The sequence below is a fragment of the Schistocerca serialis genome, chromosome 5 (assembly GCF_023864345.2).
Source record: "Schistocerca serialis cubense isolate TAMUIC-IGC-003099 chromosome 5, iqSchSeri2.2, whole genome shotgun sequence".
NCBI lineage: Eukaryota > Metazoa > Arthropoda > Insecta > Orthoptera > Acrididae > Schistocerca > Schistocerca serialis.
Window position 1 is genome coordinate 135,165,404 of NC_064642.1, and position 21,509 is coordinate 135,186,912.

Here is a 21,509-nt window from a genome sequence, read left to right on the forward strand (position 1 = left end):
GTCGCAGCATAGCTTGTCACAGAACCTTCAAAGTCTCTGGTCCAGTCCTTTCACTCAACTCAGACCCAAAGGGCCATGATCAGTTCTGGGACAATGCTGCAAATTGTGAGCATCACTGAAACTCCACATGCAAGGTTGGTCTTTTCAACCTTCTCTACCAGTCACTGGAATGACCCAAATATGACTTCAGAGCTCAGATGACAGGCATAATTTTTTCCAATGTGCACTACAATCTGCAGTTGGTTGCACCCTGTTCCTTCAATGACTACCAGAATAGCCTCTTCAACATCCTGAATGAGGGCCCAGGCATACACATTAGGTGCATCTTGTGTCCTTTCCTGTTTCTTGCTGCCATTACCCCAAGGGGTACCATCGTTCACCATATGTTTGAACTGTCAACAGTTAATAGACCCGCACCCTTTTGTGTTTGCTTCCTCCTGACAACAGAAAAAACAGTTTCCCAAAACAGGTGAAGTGAGTCCCACTGGCTCAGTTTCAGTTTCAGTGAAAGACAGCACCTAGCACCTCAAACTTGTTGGTTAGGGGTATTGGTACAACACTCTAAGTCCTCCCTGGTTCCTGTCCACTCTGTGCCTAGGTCTATCATTGACATTGACATTGACCATTCTACTAAGGAAACTAAAATCGTACTTTACTAAATACCTTCTCTGAAAACTACCTAGAACAGGTAGATAGGAACCCCAGCTCATGATGGAAATATATTGGATCTAATGGCAATGAATAGACCTGACCTCTTTGAGGATGTCCATATTCAAACTGGTATCAGTGACCATGACTCATTTGTGACAACAATTGTTACCAGAGTACAAAGGACAACTTTGTGTTGAAACAGTCATATCATAACAATAGAAAGCAAGGAGATAACACTGAAAAATGATACCAAGTTATCTGGGTGTGGTCCATGTTATGTTGTAAATAACTATTTGTGATGAAACCAACATTGCAACCACAGCCACAGTTACAGAGGCCTTGGCCTTCCTTTGTGTCTAATCACATATGTTGTTGTCCAGAGTCACTGTATTTTGTCATGACTGCTCTACTTAGCATGACATTACATTATAATTTTAAAAATGTTGATATAATTGATCTCTGGTGGTAGAAAGAGTGGGAAACTTTATTGTAATAGGTTTTCTGAGGTGGAGGGAGTGGGGATCTGCTGTTTTCTATAGTCTCCTACAATGTGTGCCATGTTTGGTAGTCATCAGTGAGTGAGCTATGGATTCTCATTTCCCATGTGCCGCGTAGCAACAGTTACTCACCAGTAACTCTTGTGTCTTGTGTAGTTACGAGTTATTTCTTATTACATTTCTTGTTACTCTGATTATTAATGGTTTTATATTAAAGTTAAATGTTCAGAATTAATCTATGGTATAGTTTACAAGACTATACAGCAAGTCCAGGTGAGGTACCACTTCCTGTGAACAAAGATTAGTCAATGGTCAGAGGGACTCCACGGTGTACAATGCAGGCCCAAATAGTGAAGCTGGAAGCTCTTGCAGTGGAGGCATGAAACGGTGTTGACTGTGTATCAGGCTTGTTGCAGCATCAAACACTCCTTTTAAGCCCATACAATCATAACCGAAACCTTTATGACTGAAATACTGTAAGTAGCTGATGTAATTTGATTTGAGTCTCAGCAGTGGTCTTTTATTTGACTCCTTCTTCTTGCTTCATTTCCATTCAGTTAACATGTAATGGCAAAAGACTTTTGATTGTTCATTAACAACTCTCTGTACAGCTTATTCTTACCAAAAAGATATAAAACCCATAACTCTGTTCCATACATGGATATGTCACAATACTTGATACCAAGGGATAACCATCACACAGAGCGCATGTCACAGTTATGACATGATACTCATATAACCATTAGTCAACCAATGGCACATTGCCAATATATGTAATTGCCCAGCACGACACAGACATACTGGACTGTCAGATTAGAAGAGGTGATACTATACTTAGTGAAGCTCGTTGGGCTCTGGTGGGTGGCAGCCATGTTGGCACAAGCCTAACTACATCCCCTCTATTCATGTTGTTAGGGTGTTTTAATACTTCAGTGACCTCACTGATCTTCCACTTCCTCATTCCAGCTGCTTGGCAGGTATGCAGGTTTTGTTGAATTTTATTTTCTGTTTGAATATTTCTGGCACTCAACCACTGCAGATTTGTTGTGCTGCTAAACTGAAATGTGGCACTCATGCTCCCATACGCATATTGCTACTGACTTGCTAGTTTTGCCTATGTAGACTTCTCCACTCTCACAGTCCACTTAGGATACAACTGCAGCATGCAACTACATCTTCTGTTATCAGTTATGCTATCATTGGCAGAATGGGATAACATTAACAGAATCACTCACCTGCAAGCACTTGCAACCAGTGGAACTATCGCCAGTTACCAGATGAAGAAATTTGATCAGTTGGCAAAGATGACACATGACAATAAGCTTTGCTTGGATGTTAAATCTCTCATCTCATGCCATCAGAAATGTAATGACAGAAGCAGTGGCTAAGTGATTAAACTTCACCTCACACATGAACAGATCCCAAAGCATTCTCATGCACATCTGTGAGTGAAGCTGAGAAAATTAGGCAAGAAACTGTTCAAATTTTACTATGTCCCAAATCAAAAAAGCACAAACATAGCCTTGAGGAAAGGCCAGATTTATTAAATGAGCCCATCTGCAATGAACTACCAGTGGACCCTATGACTAAGACAGCTCAGAAGACACAGACCTTAATCAAGGACTCAATAATTGATGCTGATACAGCCAAGGGACTCATTCCCAGAATCCAAGTCCACTTAGAATTTATGGAGTGCCAAAAATATAAAAATAAGGTCAATCACAAATGGGATTAATACGCCTACAAACAACATAGCAAAGTATCTGGCCTGTAAGTTAAGACTTCTAGTGGGCCAAAAAGAAATCTTATGCAAAGAACTCCATGCTCTTTATAGAGGGCATAAAGGGAGAAACAATTTTACCCATGGATATCATGAGCATCTTCAACTTGAAGTCATTATTTGCAAATGTGGCTGCAAACAAAACTGTTCACATTGTACAAGAGCTTATCCTGTCAGATATTAACAAACTGGTTGGTTTATGTTTGTCATCAACATACTTCAGATGGCCATGAAAATACTACCAACAGATAGACAGCATAGTAATCCATTGTTATCTATCTTCATTAGCAACTGACATATTCATGGAAGTCTTTGAAGGAAAGGCACTTTGTTTAGCTCCTTTATACTCACAGTGCTGGTTCAAGAATATGGACAACATGTTCACTACATGGCCCCATGGTGGGGTGGTGTTACACAGTGTAATGTAGCAACTAAGTTATATAGTAATGTATAAGTGAATCTGCCTCTATTGGTTTTTTTACTTACATTTGATAATACTAGTAACAACTAAAGGTTTCACACAAATTTAAAGAGAAGAATTTCTTGCCACCCTTAAGATGATGCAAAATAAACTATTTACTTTGTTCTCCAATTAAATTAAGAGAGAGTACTTGAAATGACACAAGGCAGGCAGACGACTGAACGTTACTTATGGATGGCAATGAGTTGTTTAGAGTGGGAAGGCATGACAATGAAGTAGCCGGAAGATATAGGGGTATGATGTTAGCTTGGGAATGAAAAAAAAGTCTCCCTTTGTGATGAAGCACACTGGTATATTTTTTACTTCCCCTCTTGTTTTGCCACCTACCTCATTAAAATTAATTTTTCCATTTCTGACTTATTACTGTTAACATACGTGAGTATAAGCTGCATTTTCATAAAAGAGAAAAGTTGGCCCTTAAGTTTTACAGAAAATAGCACCAGATCTAATTTTATGCTTAGTTTTGTGTATGTCAGCAAGTTCCTAATTTATTTTCACTGTTCCTATTTAATATCTTTTGTTATAGGGTGAAATCAGTAATTGTTTTGTAACTTAAATTCTATTGTTGATTTATAAAAAATATAAGTTCTGTGCTAATTATAAACATGTGGAGGAACAATTAATAGTATTCTTAAAGGATCTATTTGGCCCTATTCGAAAACATGTTAGCAAAGCCAGCCCTTAATTAATTCCAAAGTAATTAACAGTTTTGTCGAAAGTATTGTTTGTATAACTATATCTGTTGATTTCATCATTTAAACAAATAATATGGCTTAACCGTTGTAGTAGAAGAAACTGTTAAAAAGACCCAATTTTTTTATGTATTCAGTTAATTTGATGAGCTAAGTTATAATTGTGATTTCTGTAAATTAAACATCAAGCAATGTGTAGTTTCAGTGCTTTTTATTGTGATAATACATAAGGGCCTGATTTTTGGTCCTGACACAGTTAGTCCACGGCTGGGTTTCAGACACGGAACCTGTATTGGTTAGATCAACAACAATGCATCAACTTAACTGTGCATTAAGTGTTACACCAACATGCCATGTGTTAAAGCAATGATGGTGACTGTTCAATTTATTTGAAAGACTGTGAAATGTGTGGTTAGGTTTTTACAGCTCGTAAATGTTCAACAGTAAACTATTGTAACAATATGTGGATGTTTGCCTGTGACATATTAATGAGGCTTATCGAAAGTTAAACAATAGTTAATTGGCCATATTAAATGTGTATATTTGGGGATTGTGAACAGTGAAAGTAAGGAACTGTGAAATGCAAATGTGCACCTGTTGGCTACATCATTTAAAGTAGTCAGTGTTGAACTTCCATCCCCATTTTTCAGCCAGTATAGCAAAGCAGTATGTCGACACAGAGGACAATCAACGAGGAAATAAAGCAGGTGAATGTCACACTTTCAGGTTAAGAACATTTTATTTTAATTGCTGTCTAATGAAGGTAATAGAGGGCGATACCTCATGGGTCAGATTTCTCTTATTTGAATTTATATCTTTTCACACATTTTTAAAAATGGATACATCTACTGGACTCATGAGTACCAAAGCTTATGTTCAGTGGAGAGGGCACCAGCTAAACCAAAAAGCTCAGTTCTCCTTGCTTTGCCCTTAGAAGTCTGTCTCATAGTGCTGCATACTTTCACTTCACTCAATTCTGTCCTATGGCATAATCTACTGGAACACAGCTACGGTCAAAAACTGATTTAGTCTATGGAGAGGTGCAATAACAATATTGCGTAAAGTCATTAATCAAACATCTTTAGAATATTAGGAATCCTTACACTCTGTAACAATACATCTACATCTACATCTACATCTACACTAAAACTAAACTTAACTGAACTCCATCCAAAAAGGCCTTGGAAGTCCCAATGGTACCAACTGGCTGCTGTGTCATCCTTAGCCCACAGGCATCACTGGACGCGGATATGGAGGGGCATGTGGTCAGCTCACCACTCCCCCAGCCATATGTCAGGTTATGAGACCAGAGCCACTACTTCTCAATCAAGAAGCTCCTCAGTTTGCCTCACAAGGGCTGAGTGCACCCCACTTGCCAACAGTGCTTGGCAGACCGGATGGTCACCCATCCAAGTGCTGGCCCAGCCCAAAATTGCTTAACTTTAGTGATTGACGAGAACTGGTGCTACCACTGTGGCAAGGCCGTTGGCTCTACATCTACAATGGTGTCCAAAATTAAAGAAACAAACTGCTATTTCCCCATCCTTTATCTAACTCACAATATAATCATGCAAACTGTCAACAGATGTCTGTATGATAGTGTTTTGTACAGAAGATGACATTCCAGTCAACAGACATGATGTTAGGGCAGCTACCAAACAGGGTACTGTTTGCTGGGTAGTCCCGCACCCACAATCATAGTGTACACAGTTACAGACAGAGCATTATGGCAGTCTCTCTGCAATGGAGAGCCATAGGAAGAATGGAAGCATGACAGTCGTAAGCTGATGTGTCCCAGTGACTTAACGTGGATTGTTTTGTTGTTTCTTGGATGTGGCTACAGTTTATAGACACTGAAACTGTATCCTGAAGGCCAGAGCAGGACCAACCATGTGTGACAACAGAGACAGAGAGGACCATTATTTGGCTGTAAGGGCACGACAGTACTGCTTCAGTACTGCACAGCAGCTGGCATCTGACCTTGCAGTATCCACTGGATGCCTGTATTGAGGCCACCAGCGTACAGAAGACTTCAGCAGAGTGGCTGTTGTTGTCAGAGACCTGCTGTACGTATCTTCACGGAAGGGAGTGTCTAGAGTGGAGTCATCAACATGCCACATGCATAGTCGAACAGTGGACCAATGATCTTTCCACAAATGAGTCACGATTTGGTCTGGAAATCAATTCTCAATGGATCTGCATCTGGATGAAAGATGAAAGATGATTTCAGGACCCAAACATTGTGGAAAAAGACAGATATTGAGGAGGGTCCTTAATGGTGTGGGCAAGGATTACGTTCACCACTCAAACAGCTCCTTGTGAAATTGTATGGGTGAAATTGCAAGGTTTAAATGGTGTCAGGTATCATGACAATATCTTGGGACCTCATGTGCAGTTGTTGCAAGACACTGATTCCCAGACTTCATACTGATGGATGATAATGCTCAATCTCATAGAGCACAGGTTGTTGATGTTCTTGGAAATGGAAGATACTGCATGCATGGCATGGACTGATCACTCTCCTGATTTGAATCCCATACAGCATGTCTGGGATGCCTAGGAAGACAGGTTGCATCATGTCAGCATCCACCAACCACTCCACAAGAGTTGTGAGCAGTTCTGCAGGAAGAACGGCCCTTATTACCTCAACAAGAGATTGATGACATCCTTCACAGGTCTGTATTGCTGCCAGAGGTGGTCACACCCCACACTGAGCACTTTAAGCAGTTGTTGGCATGTGTGTACAAATCAGTTAAGTTGTAAAAAATTAAGAACATTTTTGTCTAGCATTATGCATGTTGCAGTTGTTTATGTTCTGTATTCTTAATACCATTTCTGCTACGCTATCACCTGTTTATACTGTTTTGTGTCAAAATAAATGCAATCTTGCAAAATTTCCATTTGTTGCCTTAATTTTTGGACATCAGTGTGCATCAATACTCCACAAGTCACCTGACGGTGTATGGCAGGAGGTACTTTTGGTGCCACTAACTTACCCGCCTTCCCTGGCAATAGGAAATTGATCATCAGTAAGCCTCTGTATTAGCTCTACTTTCTCAAATTGTCCCAGCATGGTCATTTCACGGGATACATATGGGAGAAAGAAATGTGTAGTCCTACATTTCACAAAAAGTACTTTCTTGAAATTTCAATAGTAAACCTCTCCAGGATGCACAATGCTTCTCTTATAGCTTCTGCCCTTGGAGCTTGTTGAGCATCTCTGTAATGTTATATCACTGACAAAATGATCCCAAGACGAAATGCACTGCTCTTCATTGGATCTTCTTTGTCTCTTCTATCAGTCCTACCTGGTAAGGGTCCCAAACTGATGAACAATGCTCAAGAATCGCTTGAAAAAGTGTCTTGTAAGTCACTTCTTTTGTGAATGAGTCACATTTCCTTAAGATTCTTCCTATCAAAGTAAGTCTGGCATCTGCTTTCTGTCCTATTCATTTTATGCGGTCATTCCACATAAGGTCACTCTGGATATTTAGTCCAAGATATTTTATGCTAGATACTCTTTCCAACAATTTGTCACCAATATCGGTAGTTTAGTTGTACAGTAGTGGATTTCTTTTCCTATCTGCACACAATATGTTACATTTATCTACATTTCTGGTCAACTGCTAGACCTTGTAGCATTCATCAATCCTCTGTAGATCATCTGCAAATTGATACTGCCTTCTGGCATTGCTACTTTCTTATAGACAACCACATCATTTGTAAACAGCCTTAAAGAGCTCCCAACACTTTCTACTGGATCAGTTATATACATTGTAAACAGTAACAGTCCTATCATATTTACTTGGGGTACTCCAGAAATAACCTTTACATCTGTTAATTTTGTTCTGTTAAGAGTGATGTGTTGAGTTCTGCAAGGAAGTCTTGAACCCAGTTGCAGATCTGGTGTGATTGTTGGCAAGCTCATATTTTTCTCTCTAAACAGCACTGCACAACAGTGTGAAATGTCTTCCTGAAGTCAATGAATACAGAATCAACCTCAGCACCATTGTATGCAGAGCTATACTCGTGGAGTGACAGAGTGAGCTAAGTTTTGCAAGCTATCTTGTTTGCAGAATCTATGTCAGTTTTTATAGAGGTGACTTCATTTCTCCTACAAGTCATAATTCTTGAGCGTAAAACATGTTCCATAATTCTACAACAGACTGACGTCAACAATATAGGCCTATCATTATGTGCAATTATACTCACTCAGAACATTTGTGGTTAATAACAAGAGTGAAATTAGGAGAACTCAACAGTTCTCAACACAGTAGTAGAATTAAACATAAATCTCATACATATTCTGTGTGTCCCAGTCCAGGGCACAGAATGCAGTTGCACGTTGTAGTACAAAATTCTACAGTACATTACCAGAAGACATCAAGCAGGATACTAGATATCTCCCGATACTGAATAACAAAGCAGCCATTTCTTCTATAATTTATCAAACTATTTGCATCCACAAAAATAAATTCAGGTTAACTAATGTTCACATTAAACATGCTTCTCTGTGAGTTACCACTTGTTAAATTTAAGCTACATAAAAAAAAGTTGTTTGTTCAGTTTCAGGAAACTGAATGAAGTAAATGTTTGGCAACATTGTCCCTGACAGGCTGCTTGAATATGCAAGCATGATGACCTGATTGCTTAACTTCAATGTTGAATAACACAGAAATGGTGCAATGTATCGAATTTTTTTCTTAACAGTCATTTCTCAGCTCAACCTTCCCTGCCACACACAATTTTTTAGACTGTTTCTGACTCCCCTGTATATGTATTCAAGACACTTGAAACTAAACATTTCACTCTCCAATGCTGGCACAGAAGAATCATTCAGCTTATCAATTTCAGCTACACTTTTGGTAAAAAAGTGTAACTTCAGAGCTGAAGAAATACTGAACATTCTGTATGGCCAGATGGGTCCATGGGTCCATGTGATTTATGTCAAAAAAGAAAGTTACAGCGCACTAGCATTGCAGTGCTGTTGTTGTTCAGAAGTATGATGTAATATTCCTTCCACTCATGATAAGTGAGAAATCCTGGTTCGAGTCCCAGTCCAGCAAAAATTTTTGCTGTTATCATTCCATTCTACAGCTGGTAGCTGCCCATATTTGTAACTACAAATACGTTTCATGAATTAGCATTAGGGTTCTGTACACACTATCATCGCAACTATATCAGGAGATAGCTGCCAAGTTTGAAAGGGAAATTTGGACAATTTCTGGTTGTGATAAATTTGTTATTGAGATTTGTATTCCTGGGCCCAGTAATAGAAGCCAGTGGCTGTATTACAGTGAAGAAATTAGTCACATTTTTCAAAGATATTATTAAACCCAAATGTACTTATACTGTCAATGAACCTCAATTCAAATCATACTTTCCAATCCGTTGTTAGAAATTTAAAAAATGAGACAAATTCTCATTTCAAATTGCAGATCAGGTTTCTGCCCAGCAGAATGTGTTATGAAAGAACTAGAGACACTTTGTAGAGTCTATTATGTTAAGCAGGAGAAATTGTGGGTTGACAAGTAGTCAGATTTGGGGATTGTAATTAACAGTTTAATCTGAATAAATTCCTAAAAGAAACAGAATAAAAAATCAAGCTTGTAATAAACCAGTCAATATTTATTTGATAAAACTATGGAATTATGATACAGAATGGCTGGCTTTACCAGGGTAAAAAAAGGGTAGTTTAGGGAAATTTTCAAGAGGAGGGCAGGTCACTCAGCACCAGGATGAAAAGAAACCATGTGCTGTCAAACAGACAAAAAGCTTTGGGAACAATGCGCAATATAGGATTTCATACATTCATTGTCAACCCATTAATTTTAGGGTCATTTTTCATATGAATGTAGTAATTCTCCTAGCCTTTCTGACCTTCTTGTCTGACTAATCACTTTTGCAAACCATTTATGTAAATTTTATTATAAAGGTCACTCGTTAGCAGTGAATCAGCTGCTTAATATGGTTGATATTATGATTTGTTTAGCTATGAAGTATATTCTGGCTGAAATTGTATTTTTTTCTAACAAGGGCATTATAAACTATCTGAAATACTGAATACACAGATAACAGTATATAATTTTGATCTTAAATTTAATGTTCGTAAAACTGTGCACTTTTTTGTTACAGAGATACTTAATCAACTGTGGTCAGGATTTACACGAGTTTTTATGTCTTAACTCTTAGAATGGGAGGCAGGGGATCATATTACCAACTTTAAAGCCACTATGCAGCCTGATGACTGCATATTCAAACTGTTGAGGCAAGATGCAGCACCAGTACAATTCACTCCACCAAGGCAAGCAACTTTGCAATGTGTGTGTGTGTGTGTGTGTGTGTGTGTGTGTGTGTGTGTGTGTAAGGATGGGTACTTTGATATTGAATCAACAAATGAATGTTATAATGATGGAGATATTCACATATCATGACCTGTACCCGAGATCACATCTTGCTGTAACTGGATCATCTCAGCACAGCAAAGACCTTGCAAGGGCTACAATCAATGGTGCAGGAAAATGGCCACTGAGAACTCTAGATCCAGAGATTTATGTGGATAGCAATGAGAGTAGTAAATGATTTCCATACATTTCAGTTTATATGTTCTATCTTCTTAGGTTAAATTATTATTTGTATAATATGTGGGGATTTGCACTACATTGTTTATTAGTCAGTGTTTCCTATAATTATTTGAATTATAGAAAGTATACCACTAAAGCTGTACCACTAAATCATTACCAGGCTACAGCAACATCTGCATGAACAACTCCTTCAAAACACTCTGACACAAGTATAGTATATTATTATAAGTGAAATCAATTACCAGATGATTTGGGAGACATGAGATGATATGTAATCGATGTGCTTCCTGCACTTTCTCCAAATATTGTGACTCGTTCAGGATTGCCACCAAAGGCAGCTATATTCTCCTTCACCCATTGTAGAGCCAAAACCTGGTCTTTAAAACCTCTGTTTCCTGGAATTATACTGTCCTGTGTGCTTAGGTAACCTGAAATTAGAGGTATGTCTCATTATCTCATATTTTCCAATCAGTGAAAGAAGCTGTCTTCCAATAATTCCTTAAGTAATAATTTCTTCTGCAATAAAAAGAAACAGCAGATTGATAGAAAGTAATTCAGTATGGCATCCAGAATGAATCTGTTTTGAATCTTCCTGGGAGATTAAATCTGCATGCCAGACTGAGACTCAAAACTAGAACCTTGTCTCATTTGGGAAACGCTCTCAATGGCTAAGCTACGCAGAAACAGTTCTCAATGCATCCCTACAGCTCCACTTCTGGGTTTAAGTCCATGTCTGGCACACAGTTTTAACCTATCAGTAGGATTTAATTGTAAGGCATGTCTGAATACCCACAAGTGGTGTACATACCTGAAATTGAAGGTATATTTCTATTTATAATTGGTTAAGGAATGCATTAAATAGGTATTAAGGATAATTATATCAAGATGTTACAGCCAAGATTTGTTTATTGAGAGGTGGGACAGGAGACAGTGCAATGTTGACACAGAGGGAGGGGGTGTTTCCTACAGTAGCACTGAGAGAATATCACTGCTTGGTTGATATGATCCGTCATGGATTTTGCCTTCTGTCAAATGTCTAAATATGGGACTTCTTCACACATTGGTTGAGGAGTACACTTCATTTTATCACATGATATGTGTCATGTCCAGCTTATGATTGTATCAATCCAGAAGTATCTTCCTACATCTACTCTACATCTGCATCTATGCTCTGGTACCACGCGCCACGGAATTTGAACCTGCACCAGATGGCATGGAGGTCAAAGACCCCTAGAGGTCTCTGCACCATCACGCCATAAGCCATGGCAGCACGTGCCTCCTGGCCCACATTTAGTGTGAGGGCGCCACTGTGGAACACGTGGTCCCAGCAGCCAATAGCAGTGCCCCCGATCATGTATTTAAGTGCCTGCCTCTCACTCAGCAAGTCAGTCTAACCTTACGTGCTTCTCTGGACATATTGCCTCGCCTTAGACAGTGTATTTACTTTCTTGTTCTGTGTACGAGTGGAGTTGGTTGTCTAGTTAGGTTTTCTTGTGACTCTGTTGTTTTGATCTTGTTGTTGTTCGTGAAGTCCTTCATTGGTTGTGTCTGTCCTCTCCCATTTGTGTTGTTGTTATCGGGCCACTCCACGGGTCCCACTGCGCTTTCCGGCACGTAAACCCCACGACCGTTCCAATCGCAGTTACAACATTTTGGCGACGAGGTAAACGGTGGTCATTGTTGGCATGGAGGCAAGGTTGGTCTGTCTGCTGGAGCAACAGCAACAGCTCATGCAGCAGCAGCAGCTCCAGATAGACATCTTACAGCAGTCACTGCGACTGCTAATGGGCAAAGTCAATGCCCGGGATGCATTTCCACAACAGCTTCCGAGTCCTCGGGTGTCCAATGCATTCCCACGTCCGACGTCATTCCCACCATTTAATGATGCTAAAGAAGACTGGGAACCATACTTACATTGGCTGAAACAACATTTCATGGCTTTTCATGTCACAGACGACTCCTTTCAGCAGTCATTGCTTTTGTCTTGGGCCTCCCCAGACATGTTCTTTCTTCTCCGCAAGTTGGCACTGTTGTCCGATCCTGTGGCTCTCTCTTTCCAGGAGCAGAATGGTATCTTGGGGCCCAGGAGGGGCAGGACTGGAGCGAGTCGAGTGATTACAACAAACTGATTGGATGTGGCCCTTCTTGTCACACAGCACGCACGTTTTTCAGTGGTGGGGACAATCAGCTCGAGAGTGTGCGGTAAAGCACTATGGGCAAGACGGAAGTGGGCCTGACAAACTATTATTCCCAATGCTACCATGTGGTCACCTCTCGGCTGGAGTTCCACCAGTACCATAAACAGCCTGGTCAATCTTATCGTTCCTAGGTCATGGACTTACAGGGTCTCAGCCATCAATGAGATTTTACATGCACCAATCAGCAGTGTAAGGCTTCGTATGTGGACTCCCTGATCCGGGATGTGGTGGTTCAGCCGGCTCCTGATCCTGAAGTCCATACTGTGGCATTGAAACTCGATAACTCCCCCTTGGAAGAGATCCTCCGCATTGCCCACTCATTTGAAATTGCTCAGGCAGCTAACAAGTAACTCATGGTGCAGCCGCATGTGGCGGTGATCGATGCATCTCAGCGGGTTCCGACCTCACGACGTCAACATGGCCCAGCCAACAGAGGCCAACACCATCGTGATTCCTCTTTGTCCGACATCTCTATGGCATCGGCGACTCCAGTTGCCCCTTGTCACCGGTCGTACGGCCCACTTCCGTCTTGCCCATAGTGCTTTACTGCACATTCTCGAGCTGATTGTCCCCACCACTGAAAAACGTGCATGCTGTGTGACAAGAAGGGCCACATCCAATCAGTTTGTTGTAATCGCTCGACTCGCTCCAGTCCTGCCCCTCCTGGGCCCCAAGATACCATTCATGCTCTGCAATCGGTCATCCCACAGGATGACCCACCGGCGCAGAATCTTTTCCTCATGCTCCGCCTTTTCACTGAGGATGTCAGTTTTTAGGTCAATACTGGGGCCACTGTATCCCTGATTAACATGGTGACATATACCCGGCTAGGCTCTCCTGAGTTGTCACCTCCCTCTCGCCATTTGGTCACCTACGGAGATGGCTCCATTCCCCTTCCTGGACAGTTCATCATCCAGGTGACGTACAAGTGTGTTCCCTGAATCCTTACCCTCCTTGTCATCAACCAACTGTCAGCTTCGAATATTTTTGGCCTGGATGCATTTCCCATATGAAAGTTTTGGCTTTTCAGCATGTGTATTGGACCGGCATTGATGGTGATATTGACTGCCTGGTCCTTGCATGCCACCAGGAAAGCCCCTCTCAGTCGTTTGCATCCCAGCCTGTGCTTCGCCAGCCTTGGAATCACATCCATATCGATTCTGTGGGCCCGTTTTTGGGGTCCATGTTGTTACTTATCATTGATGCCTACTCCAAATGCCCATACAATGTTCGCATGGCATCCCCCACCACGGAGGCTACACTCACGGCCCTGGCCCAGGTTCTTGCCATTGAGGGCCTGCCACACACGTTGGTCTCCAATAATGTCCCCCAATTCATGGCGTTCTCCTTCCACGACTTCTGTCAGGCCAATGGTATCAAACATATCCATAGCCCCCCTTTACACCCTTCATCCAATGGCATGGCGGAGAGGCTTGTCCGCACTTATAAACAACAGTTGACAAAGGCGGTCGACACATCTCCAACCACGTCGGCCCTCACCCTGTTCTTGAGCACCTATCGCACTTGACGGACACAGTCCGGCAGAGCTCCTTCATGGGCGACAGCTGCAGACCCTGCTCCATTTGCTGATACCATCCCCCTCCCACCGCCACTCCTGGCCCTCGCAGCGTTATGCCACAGCACGTCAGTGTGAGCCCGTGGGTACAGGTGCAAGAAGGGTTGGACGCCCGCCATGGTCGTCATGGCCCATGGGCGGCATGTGACATTGGTGCAGATGTCAAAAGGGTTGGAGCACCGCCATCATAATCAGCTCCACCCGTGTGCCCTCACGGGACTCGCAGCGACGCCTCCTCCCCTATCTCCTTCTGGTATGGACGTGGTCCTCCTTGACTCACCGCCCCTGCCCCCAGTTGCTGTCTCCCCCACAGGCCTGCCGCAGGCCCTCCCCACCTCCAGATGGATCGGCAGCCCCCTCCACCGCCCTGGACGCTGGGTTGGCCGTCATGGATACCTCAGGCATCCCTTCCTCCCCACCAACGGCAGTTGATGAGCTCGGCTCTCCTTCTCACTGCCACCCACCTCGGCACCATCCAGGGCATTTCCACTCCTACGCGCAAGTTTCTGGGGGGACTGATCTGGTACCACGCACTGTGGAATTTGAATCTGCGCCAGACAGCATGGAGAACAAAGACCCCTATAGGTCTCTGCACCATCACACTGTAAGCCGTGGTGGCGCCTGCCTCCTGGCCCACATTTAGTGTGAGGGCACCACTGTGGAAAACATGGTCCCAGCAGCCAATAGCGGCGCCCCCGATCGTGTATTTAAGCGCCTGCCTCTTGCTCATCAGGCCAGTCTAACCTTGCGTGCATCTCTGGACATATCACCTCATGTTAGACAGCGCGTATTTACTTTCTAGTTCTGTGTATGAGTGGACGTGGTTGTCTAGTTAGGTTTTCTTGTGACTCTGTTGTTTTGATCTTGTTGTTGTTCATGAGGTTCTTTGTTGGTCATGTCCAACCTCTCCTGTTTTTGTTGTTGTTCGTGGGCTGCTTGGTGGATCTCGCCGCTCTTTCCGTCACATCAACCTGCGACCGTTCTGGTCGCAGTTACAAAATATACTGTGAGGTGCAAGGCAGAGGGCACATCCCATTATACCAGTTGTTAACATTTCTTCCCATTCTATCCATGTAAGGAGCATGGGAATAATGATTGTTTGAATGCCTTTGTGTGTGCAGTAATTATTCTAATCTTATCCTCACGATCCCTATATGAACAATACATAGAAGAGTGTGATATTCTCTTAGCCAACATTTAAAGCTGGTTCTTGAAACTTTGTAAATAGACTTTCTTGAGATATTTTACATCTACCTTCCCATTCAATTTCTTCAGTATCTGTATGATACCCTCCAATGGATCAAACAAACCTGGGACTATTTATGCTGCCCTTCTCTGTATACATTAATTACCCCCTGTTAGCCCTGTTTGGCACAGGTCCCACACACTTGAGCAATATTCTATAACTGGTCTCACAAGTGATTTGTAAGTAATCTCCTTTGTAGACTGACTGCTCTCCCCCAGTATTCTACCAATAAACTGAAGTCTAGCATCTGCTTTATCTACAACTGAGTTTTCATGATCATTCCATTTCATACCTCTACAAAGTGTTACCCCCAGGTATTTCTGTGCTTGGCCAATTCCAACGGTGACTCATCGATGTTATAGTCATTGGATACTACATTTTTTTGTTTTGTGAAGTGTGCGATTTTACATTTCTGAACATTTAAAGCAAGTTGCCAATCTTTGCAGCACTTAGAAGTTTTATTGAGATCTGACTGAATGTTTATGCATCTTTTTTCAAAAAGTTCTTCCATGAAAAGCTGCCAAGATCAACTGGTTGACCATTCAGAATGAGCTGAATGCTTTTGGTAACTCTATAATTAAAAGGTAACTGTTTCCAAAAGACGGCCTAAAGAATAACCAAAATACATTTGGAACAACTAAAGATCAGCATAAACCAAAATTGCTGTAGCTCAGATAGAATCAAGAATATTAATGATTACTCTTTTCACCAATTTCACAAAAATAATTGAAAACCTATAAATAAATAGAAGGAGCTTTCAACACCTAAACAAGAATGTTGAAGGGTAATGCAATTTCTGCTGTGTGTGATGTCAGTTTGAATGTTAACTGGATGATACAGAAGGTTGGCAGATACACCTTGAAAGCAAAATGGTGATGCCATATTACAGTAAAACTAATGAAGGGAATAGAAATGGTGACTTAAACACAGAAAATAAAATGTTATACCAAATTAAAATATGCTAATAGACTAAATAGTGTTTTAATTTTCTCAGGTGGCTGGAGAAATCATTAATGATAATTTATGCACGTGAAATACATTCTTTACAGAGACTTCATATTATACTGATATTTTAATGTGAGATATTTCTCAAGGTCCACCTACATGGCACAAAGTTCAGCATGCCTGACTGCAATAGAGAGGCCCTGTGGCTGTATCTTGTTGGACAGACTACAGTGGGAAGCACATGCCTTTTGACAACAACTCTATAGGATAATAGCAAAATAGGAACTTTTGTTTTAACCATTACTACAGACACATATGCTTTCTGGGTTCATATTTTTTCTTCCACAGAAGAGCATATACAACAGCAGTAGTAGGTCGTGAAATACTAAGCTTTCACAACCTTTTATGAACCAAAAAAATTCAAGTATCTCTGTGTAGTGACATCAGCTGATTGAGATGTGATATTGTGGTGAGCACAAATGATCATGCTCTATCTTAGTACTCTGTAACATATGTAAATAACAGCAGCCACTTATTGGAGATGCAGATGAGGTAGCTGTATTAGGAATGAAACAGAAGGTATACCGATTTTAATGAAGAGAGGAAAATCAGATATCAGTTTGATGTAAGGCATGACGTGAGATAGTATGGACTGCATGGGTGGCAGTGCCGAACAATTTTGGAGGGAACCGAGTTGAGTGTCAGCACTGGGGCGCAGTGACTTGCACAATCAAGGAGATAGAGTAACACAACCACAGAAGAGCTGGGTAAAAAAAATGCAATATCTGCAAATGGATGCCCTTTCACAATAGGAAAGGTGGACTGCTCCTACCAGTGTGCTCTAGCAAAGACAAAATATTTCTATTGGTAAAAATTATAATTATAATTCTGCAGTTTGAGGGCTAGGAAGTCAGTAAGAATGAGTTAAGCATTCAGTTTCACAGTAAATATGGTGGCTCATGTCACAACAGTACAGAGAGATGGAAGGGCGGAAGGAATGCCATTGTTAGGACTTGGAGCTCTGGCAGCTAAAGGGAAGGATGGGCATCATGTCACTAGTTCAAATCTTATAAATGAGCTTTGCAGAATCAAGAGTGTGTGAAGTAACTTGTCCTAGGCTGTGCAGTTTTATAACTTTGAATTAACGTTTGATTTGGATTGTGACAATGACCATCATAGACAAATGTAGTTCACTTCACAAAGCTTATTCTGCACAATAACATGGATGCTATCACACATGGCAATGCAGCTGCTGTGCCTGCTGCTGATGGTGTACTTCTCTTCTGTGGTCAAGCAGCAGTTGATGATAACCTGTTGGTTACAATCACTACTAATTTGAATTGTGGGACTTCAGTGGGGTGGAACTGTGTAGTTCTGTGTTGTTCTTTTGGGAAAGGTCCTGGAATTGTGTAGGGAAGACCTGTATGGCAAAAAGATCATTATTCTCATGACCGTGTAATTGGGATTGACCAAGCTGTGTCAAGATTCATTACAAATCTGAATCAGATGGGAGGTTGCACCAGTGGCAAAGCATCACAGGGAGGGGCATAACCACATGTCCACCATCATAGTTGATTCTGAGTCACACAGTATGGAAGCGGTGGTGTTTGGAAAACTTTGCAAGAAGATTTTGTAGAGACCAACATTCCTCAAGAATATATCACATTGTTATAATTGAATTTTCCCTATTTAACATGTTACAACACAGAAAACAATTACGGTACGGGGAGAAAACTTGGTTGCCTTAATGTCAAGGACATGGGAAAGAGAAATAATGCAGAATCAATCCAATTGAAACACAGGATGGTCCAGGGCCAGCCCTCATCAACTTCAATCATATCATTACATACCAGTACCATTACTGCTACAAATGCAGCTCAATATGGCACCCCTCAGTCTCCAAAAGAATCCGAAAGCACAGGATTTCATTCTGCTCAGCAGAATGAAACATGTCCATACGTATGCTCACTATCTCTCTTGATATGCTGCACTTCAGATCAGCACACACGTCAATGTTCCCCCGGTAAACCCTGTCATTCAGGTAGCCCCACAACCAGAAATCACAGGGAGTGAGATCAAGTGATTATGCTGGCCAAGCATCACAAGTGATACGCGGTGGGACCCCATCTCGCATGAAAACTGTTGAGTTCAATGAATCTGTCTCCTGTAGGGCAGGTATGACATGCTGGTGAAGCACGTCACACTAATGCTGGCCAGTCACACTGTGCATCTTTTGTCCTTGAGTGCCAACCTGTTCAAAAAAGAATGAGCAAATGATGAACATAGCCATGAAGCCACATCATATGGTGACACATTCACCAAACAGAGGAGCTTCATGCCCAGTGACTGGAGGTGAAGATCCTCACACTTGGCAATTCTGTGTGTTCACCTTGCCTGTCAGAGAACAATGAGTGTCATCTGTCCACAGGATGGTCCAGGGCCAGCCCTCATCAACTTCAATCCTTGTGAGAAATTGGAGAGTGAAGTCAACATGTCGTTGTGTGTCCTGTGGTGCAAGCTGCTGTATGATATGGATCTTGTACAGATACCACTTGAGAATGGTTGATATCACCTTCCTTATAGTGGACCACGGGATGTTCAACTGTCATAAAAACAGCACGCACACAGCCTGATAATCAGGAATTGCATGCGGTGTTGTGTGCAACAGCGATTTCATCAACCACCTGTGGTTCAACTAGTTGTCAGCCTCTTCCCCAGAGCAACACCCAGCTCTCGAGTTGATCTGAACTACTTCATCATGCTCCACACAGCAGGTGGAGAAAGAGGACCCTTCTGTAATCCTTTCCACTGGCATTATTCTCAAAGTGCAGCTACAACATTACTGTTGTTTTGATAATAGAATTTCACCAATAATGCCCTGCTCCTTTTGTTCAAGGTCATGTTGACATATCAACAAGTTCACTGCAACTGGTCAGGTTTGTGAGACTATGAATTACGATGACTGATCACAGCACCTAGTGGCCATAGTTGGAGCTGGATGATGGCACTGTGATGCATGGAAATCATGCACCCCATGCTCTGGACATTAATGCTACCAAGTTCAGTACTTGTGTGGAATTAGTTAAATAGGGCAAGTTTAATTATAGCCACCAAGTACTTGATTTTTACCAGAACTTTAGTATTTTCTTTAGTAGTGGCAAACCTTTATTCCCACATGTTAGTTTTATGCCTTTGTACAGAGAGAGAATTCACAGGGTAGCAAATAATGCATGACTGTATGTACTGCAGGTAAGAGCAGGTAAGTCACAGGTTGAGAAAGTACAGAGGCTGACCATACTGCTAATGTGCAAGTAAATCTTAGACAGGACCTGCCACACACTCCTGTAAAGCTATTGCTTACCATACCAGTCAGTCACTGTGGTCCAGATGCACTGTTGCGTAGGGATTGTCTGATTGCTTCTCCTGTTGAAATGCCAGTGTAAGAATCAATGTACTCCATCTGTCTGTGTCTAAAGTAAGTTCCATGTGGAATTGTGAGAACTTTTTCTAAATGTTTGCACAGCACATATCTGAGGTAGGATGTGGATTCAGCCTCATATTCACCTAGTGGGATGTGGAAAACAGCCTAAACCTACATCAAGGCTGGCCAACACACCAGCCCACATCAACCACTGTGGCAACACTGCCCAGATCATGCTTGTAATCACAAGCATCTTCTGATGAGGCCATGCCAGACTTCTGCATATTAGCCAGCTGTTTAGACTCGCCAATCATTCAAAGCGCCGCCGCACAATTACGCGCGTCCTCTACGTGCAGCGCTGTCTGCCAGCCATGCAGCAGCTGGGCCACCTAAGCGGCCAGCCGAGCAGCGGCCGCTAGACTGGGACTCAGTGCTCATTCGAATGTTAACATGTGCACATGTCTTGCTTGTCAACTTACTCTGTGACTCATATGTATTGTGTCATTCTGAAATATATGTGTTAAACTTCACATTATAACAATTGGTGATGAGGTAGTGGAATTTTCCTTTTCACCGTTGACCCACAGGTTTCCATGGCTACTGTCAAGCAACTATTGCAAAGTCTCCTTGAACAGCAAACGCTTCTAACAGCGGCGATTCGCGATTTCGTTGTGGCGTCAAATGCGGGGCGTTTCTCGTCGTTGGCTATACCTCCTTTTCCTCCTTACGACAAGACGGCGGAAGACTGGTCTGATTACGAAAAACGTCTTCAATAGCACTTCTTGGCATTTCATGTCACGGACGAACAACCATGTAAGTCTCTGTTCCTTTCCTGGATTTCATTTCAAATGTATCGGTTGTTGTCACAATTGGCTCCTTTGAAGGATCCTGCATCTTTGTCCTTTGCTGAAATGTGCTCACTCCTGTCTGTCTTTTTCCAAAAGCAAATGCATGTGGTAGCCTCTCGTGTTGCCTTTTCTTGTTGTCAAAAACAGCCGCATCAATCCCATCGCACTTGGGCTGCTGAACTTCACGGCCTCATTCGAAAGTGTCAATTTGTTACTGACGTTCACAAAGAATCCTATGCCGATTCCATGGTACGGGATGCTATTATCCGGTCGGCGCCGGACAAGGAAGTTTGGCAACGTGCCCTTCAGTTGGCAAATCCAACTCTAGATGAAGTTCCCTCCATTGTGCAGTCTTTTGAAATTTCTCACGCTGCTGGGGCGCAAATAGAGGCGTGGGGTGATGTCGGGGAAATACAACCTCTGTGCGCTGTTGATGACGTGTGCGGCGCGTCCCCGCCGGCCGATGTAGCCGCAGTGTGCTCCCACGTGCAGCCTTGGCCTAACCATAAACAACCCGCTAAGGAACTGCAGCAAAACCCCTGGCAACTTCCTTCATGTCCGCGGTGTTTTACGAAACATTCACGCGAGGA

At 42.1% G+C, this 21,509-nt stretch overlaps 1 protein-coding gene across 1 annotated transcript in view; it reads right to left on the bottom strand.

Moving 5' to 3' along the window:
- LOC126481552 (cholinesterase 1-like) overlaps nucleotides 1–21,509 on the bottom strand; it is a 173,095-nt gene that overhangs the window by 89,145 nt on the left and 62,441 nt on the right. The window contains exon 5 of the mRNA XM_050105390.1: nucleotides 10,928–11,113. Coding sequence (XP_049961347.1) covers nucleotides 10,928–11,113 — 186 coding nt within the window. The remainder of the gene's footprint in view (nucleotides 1–10,927; nucleotides 11,114–21,509) is intronic.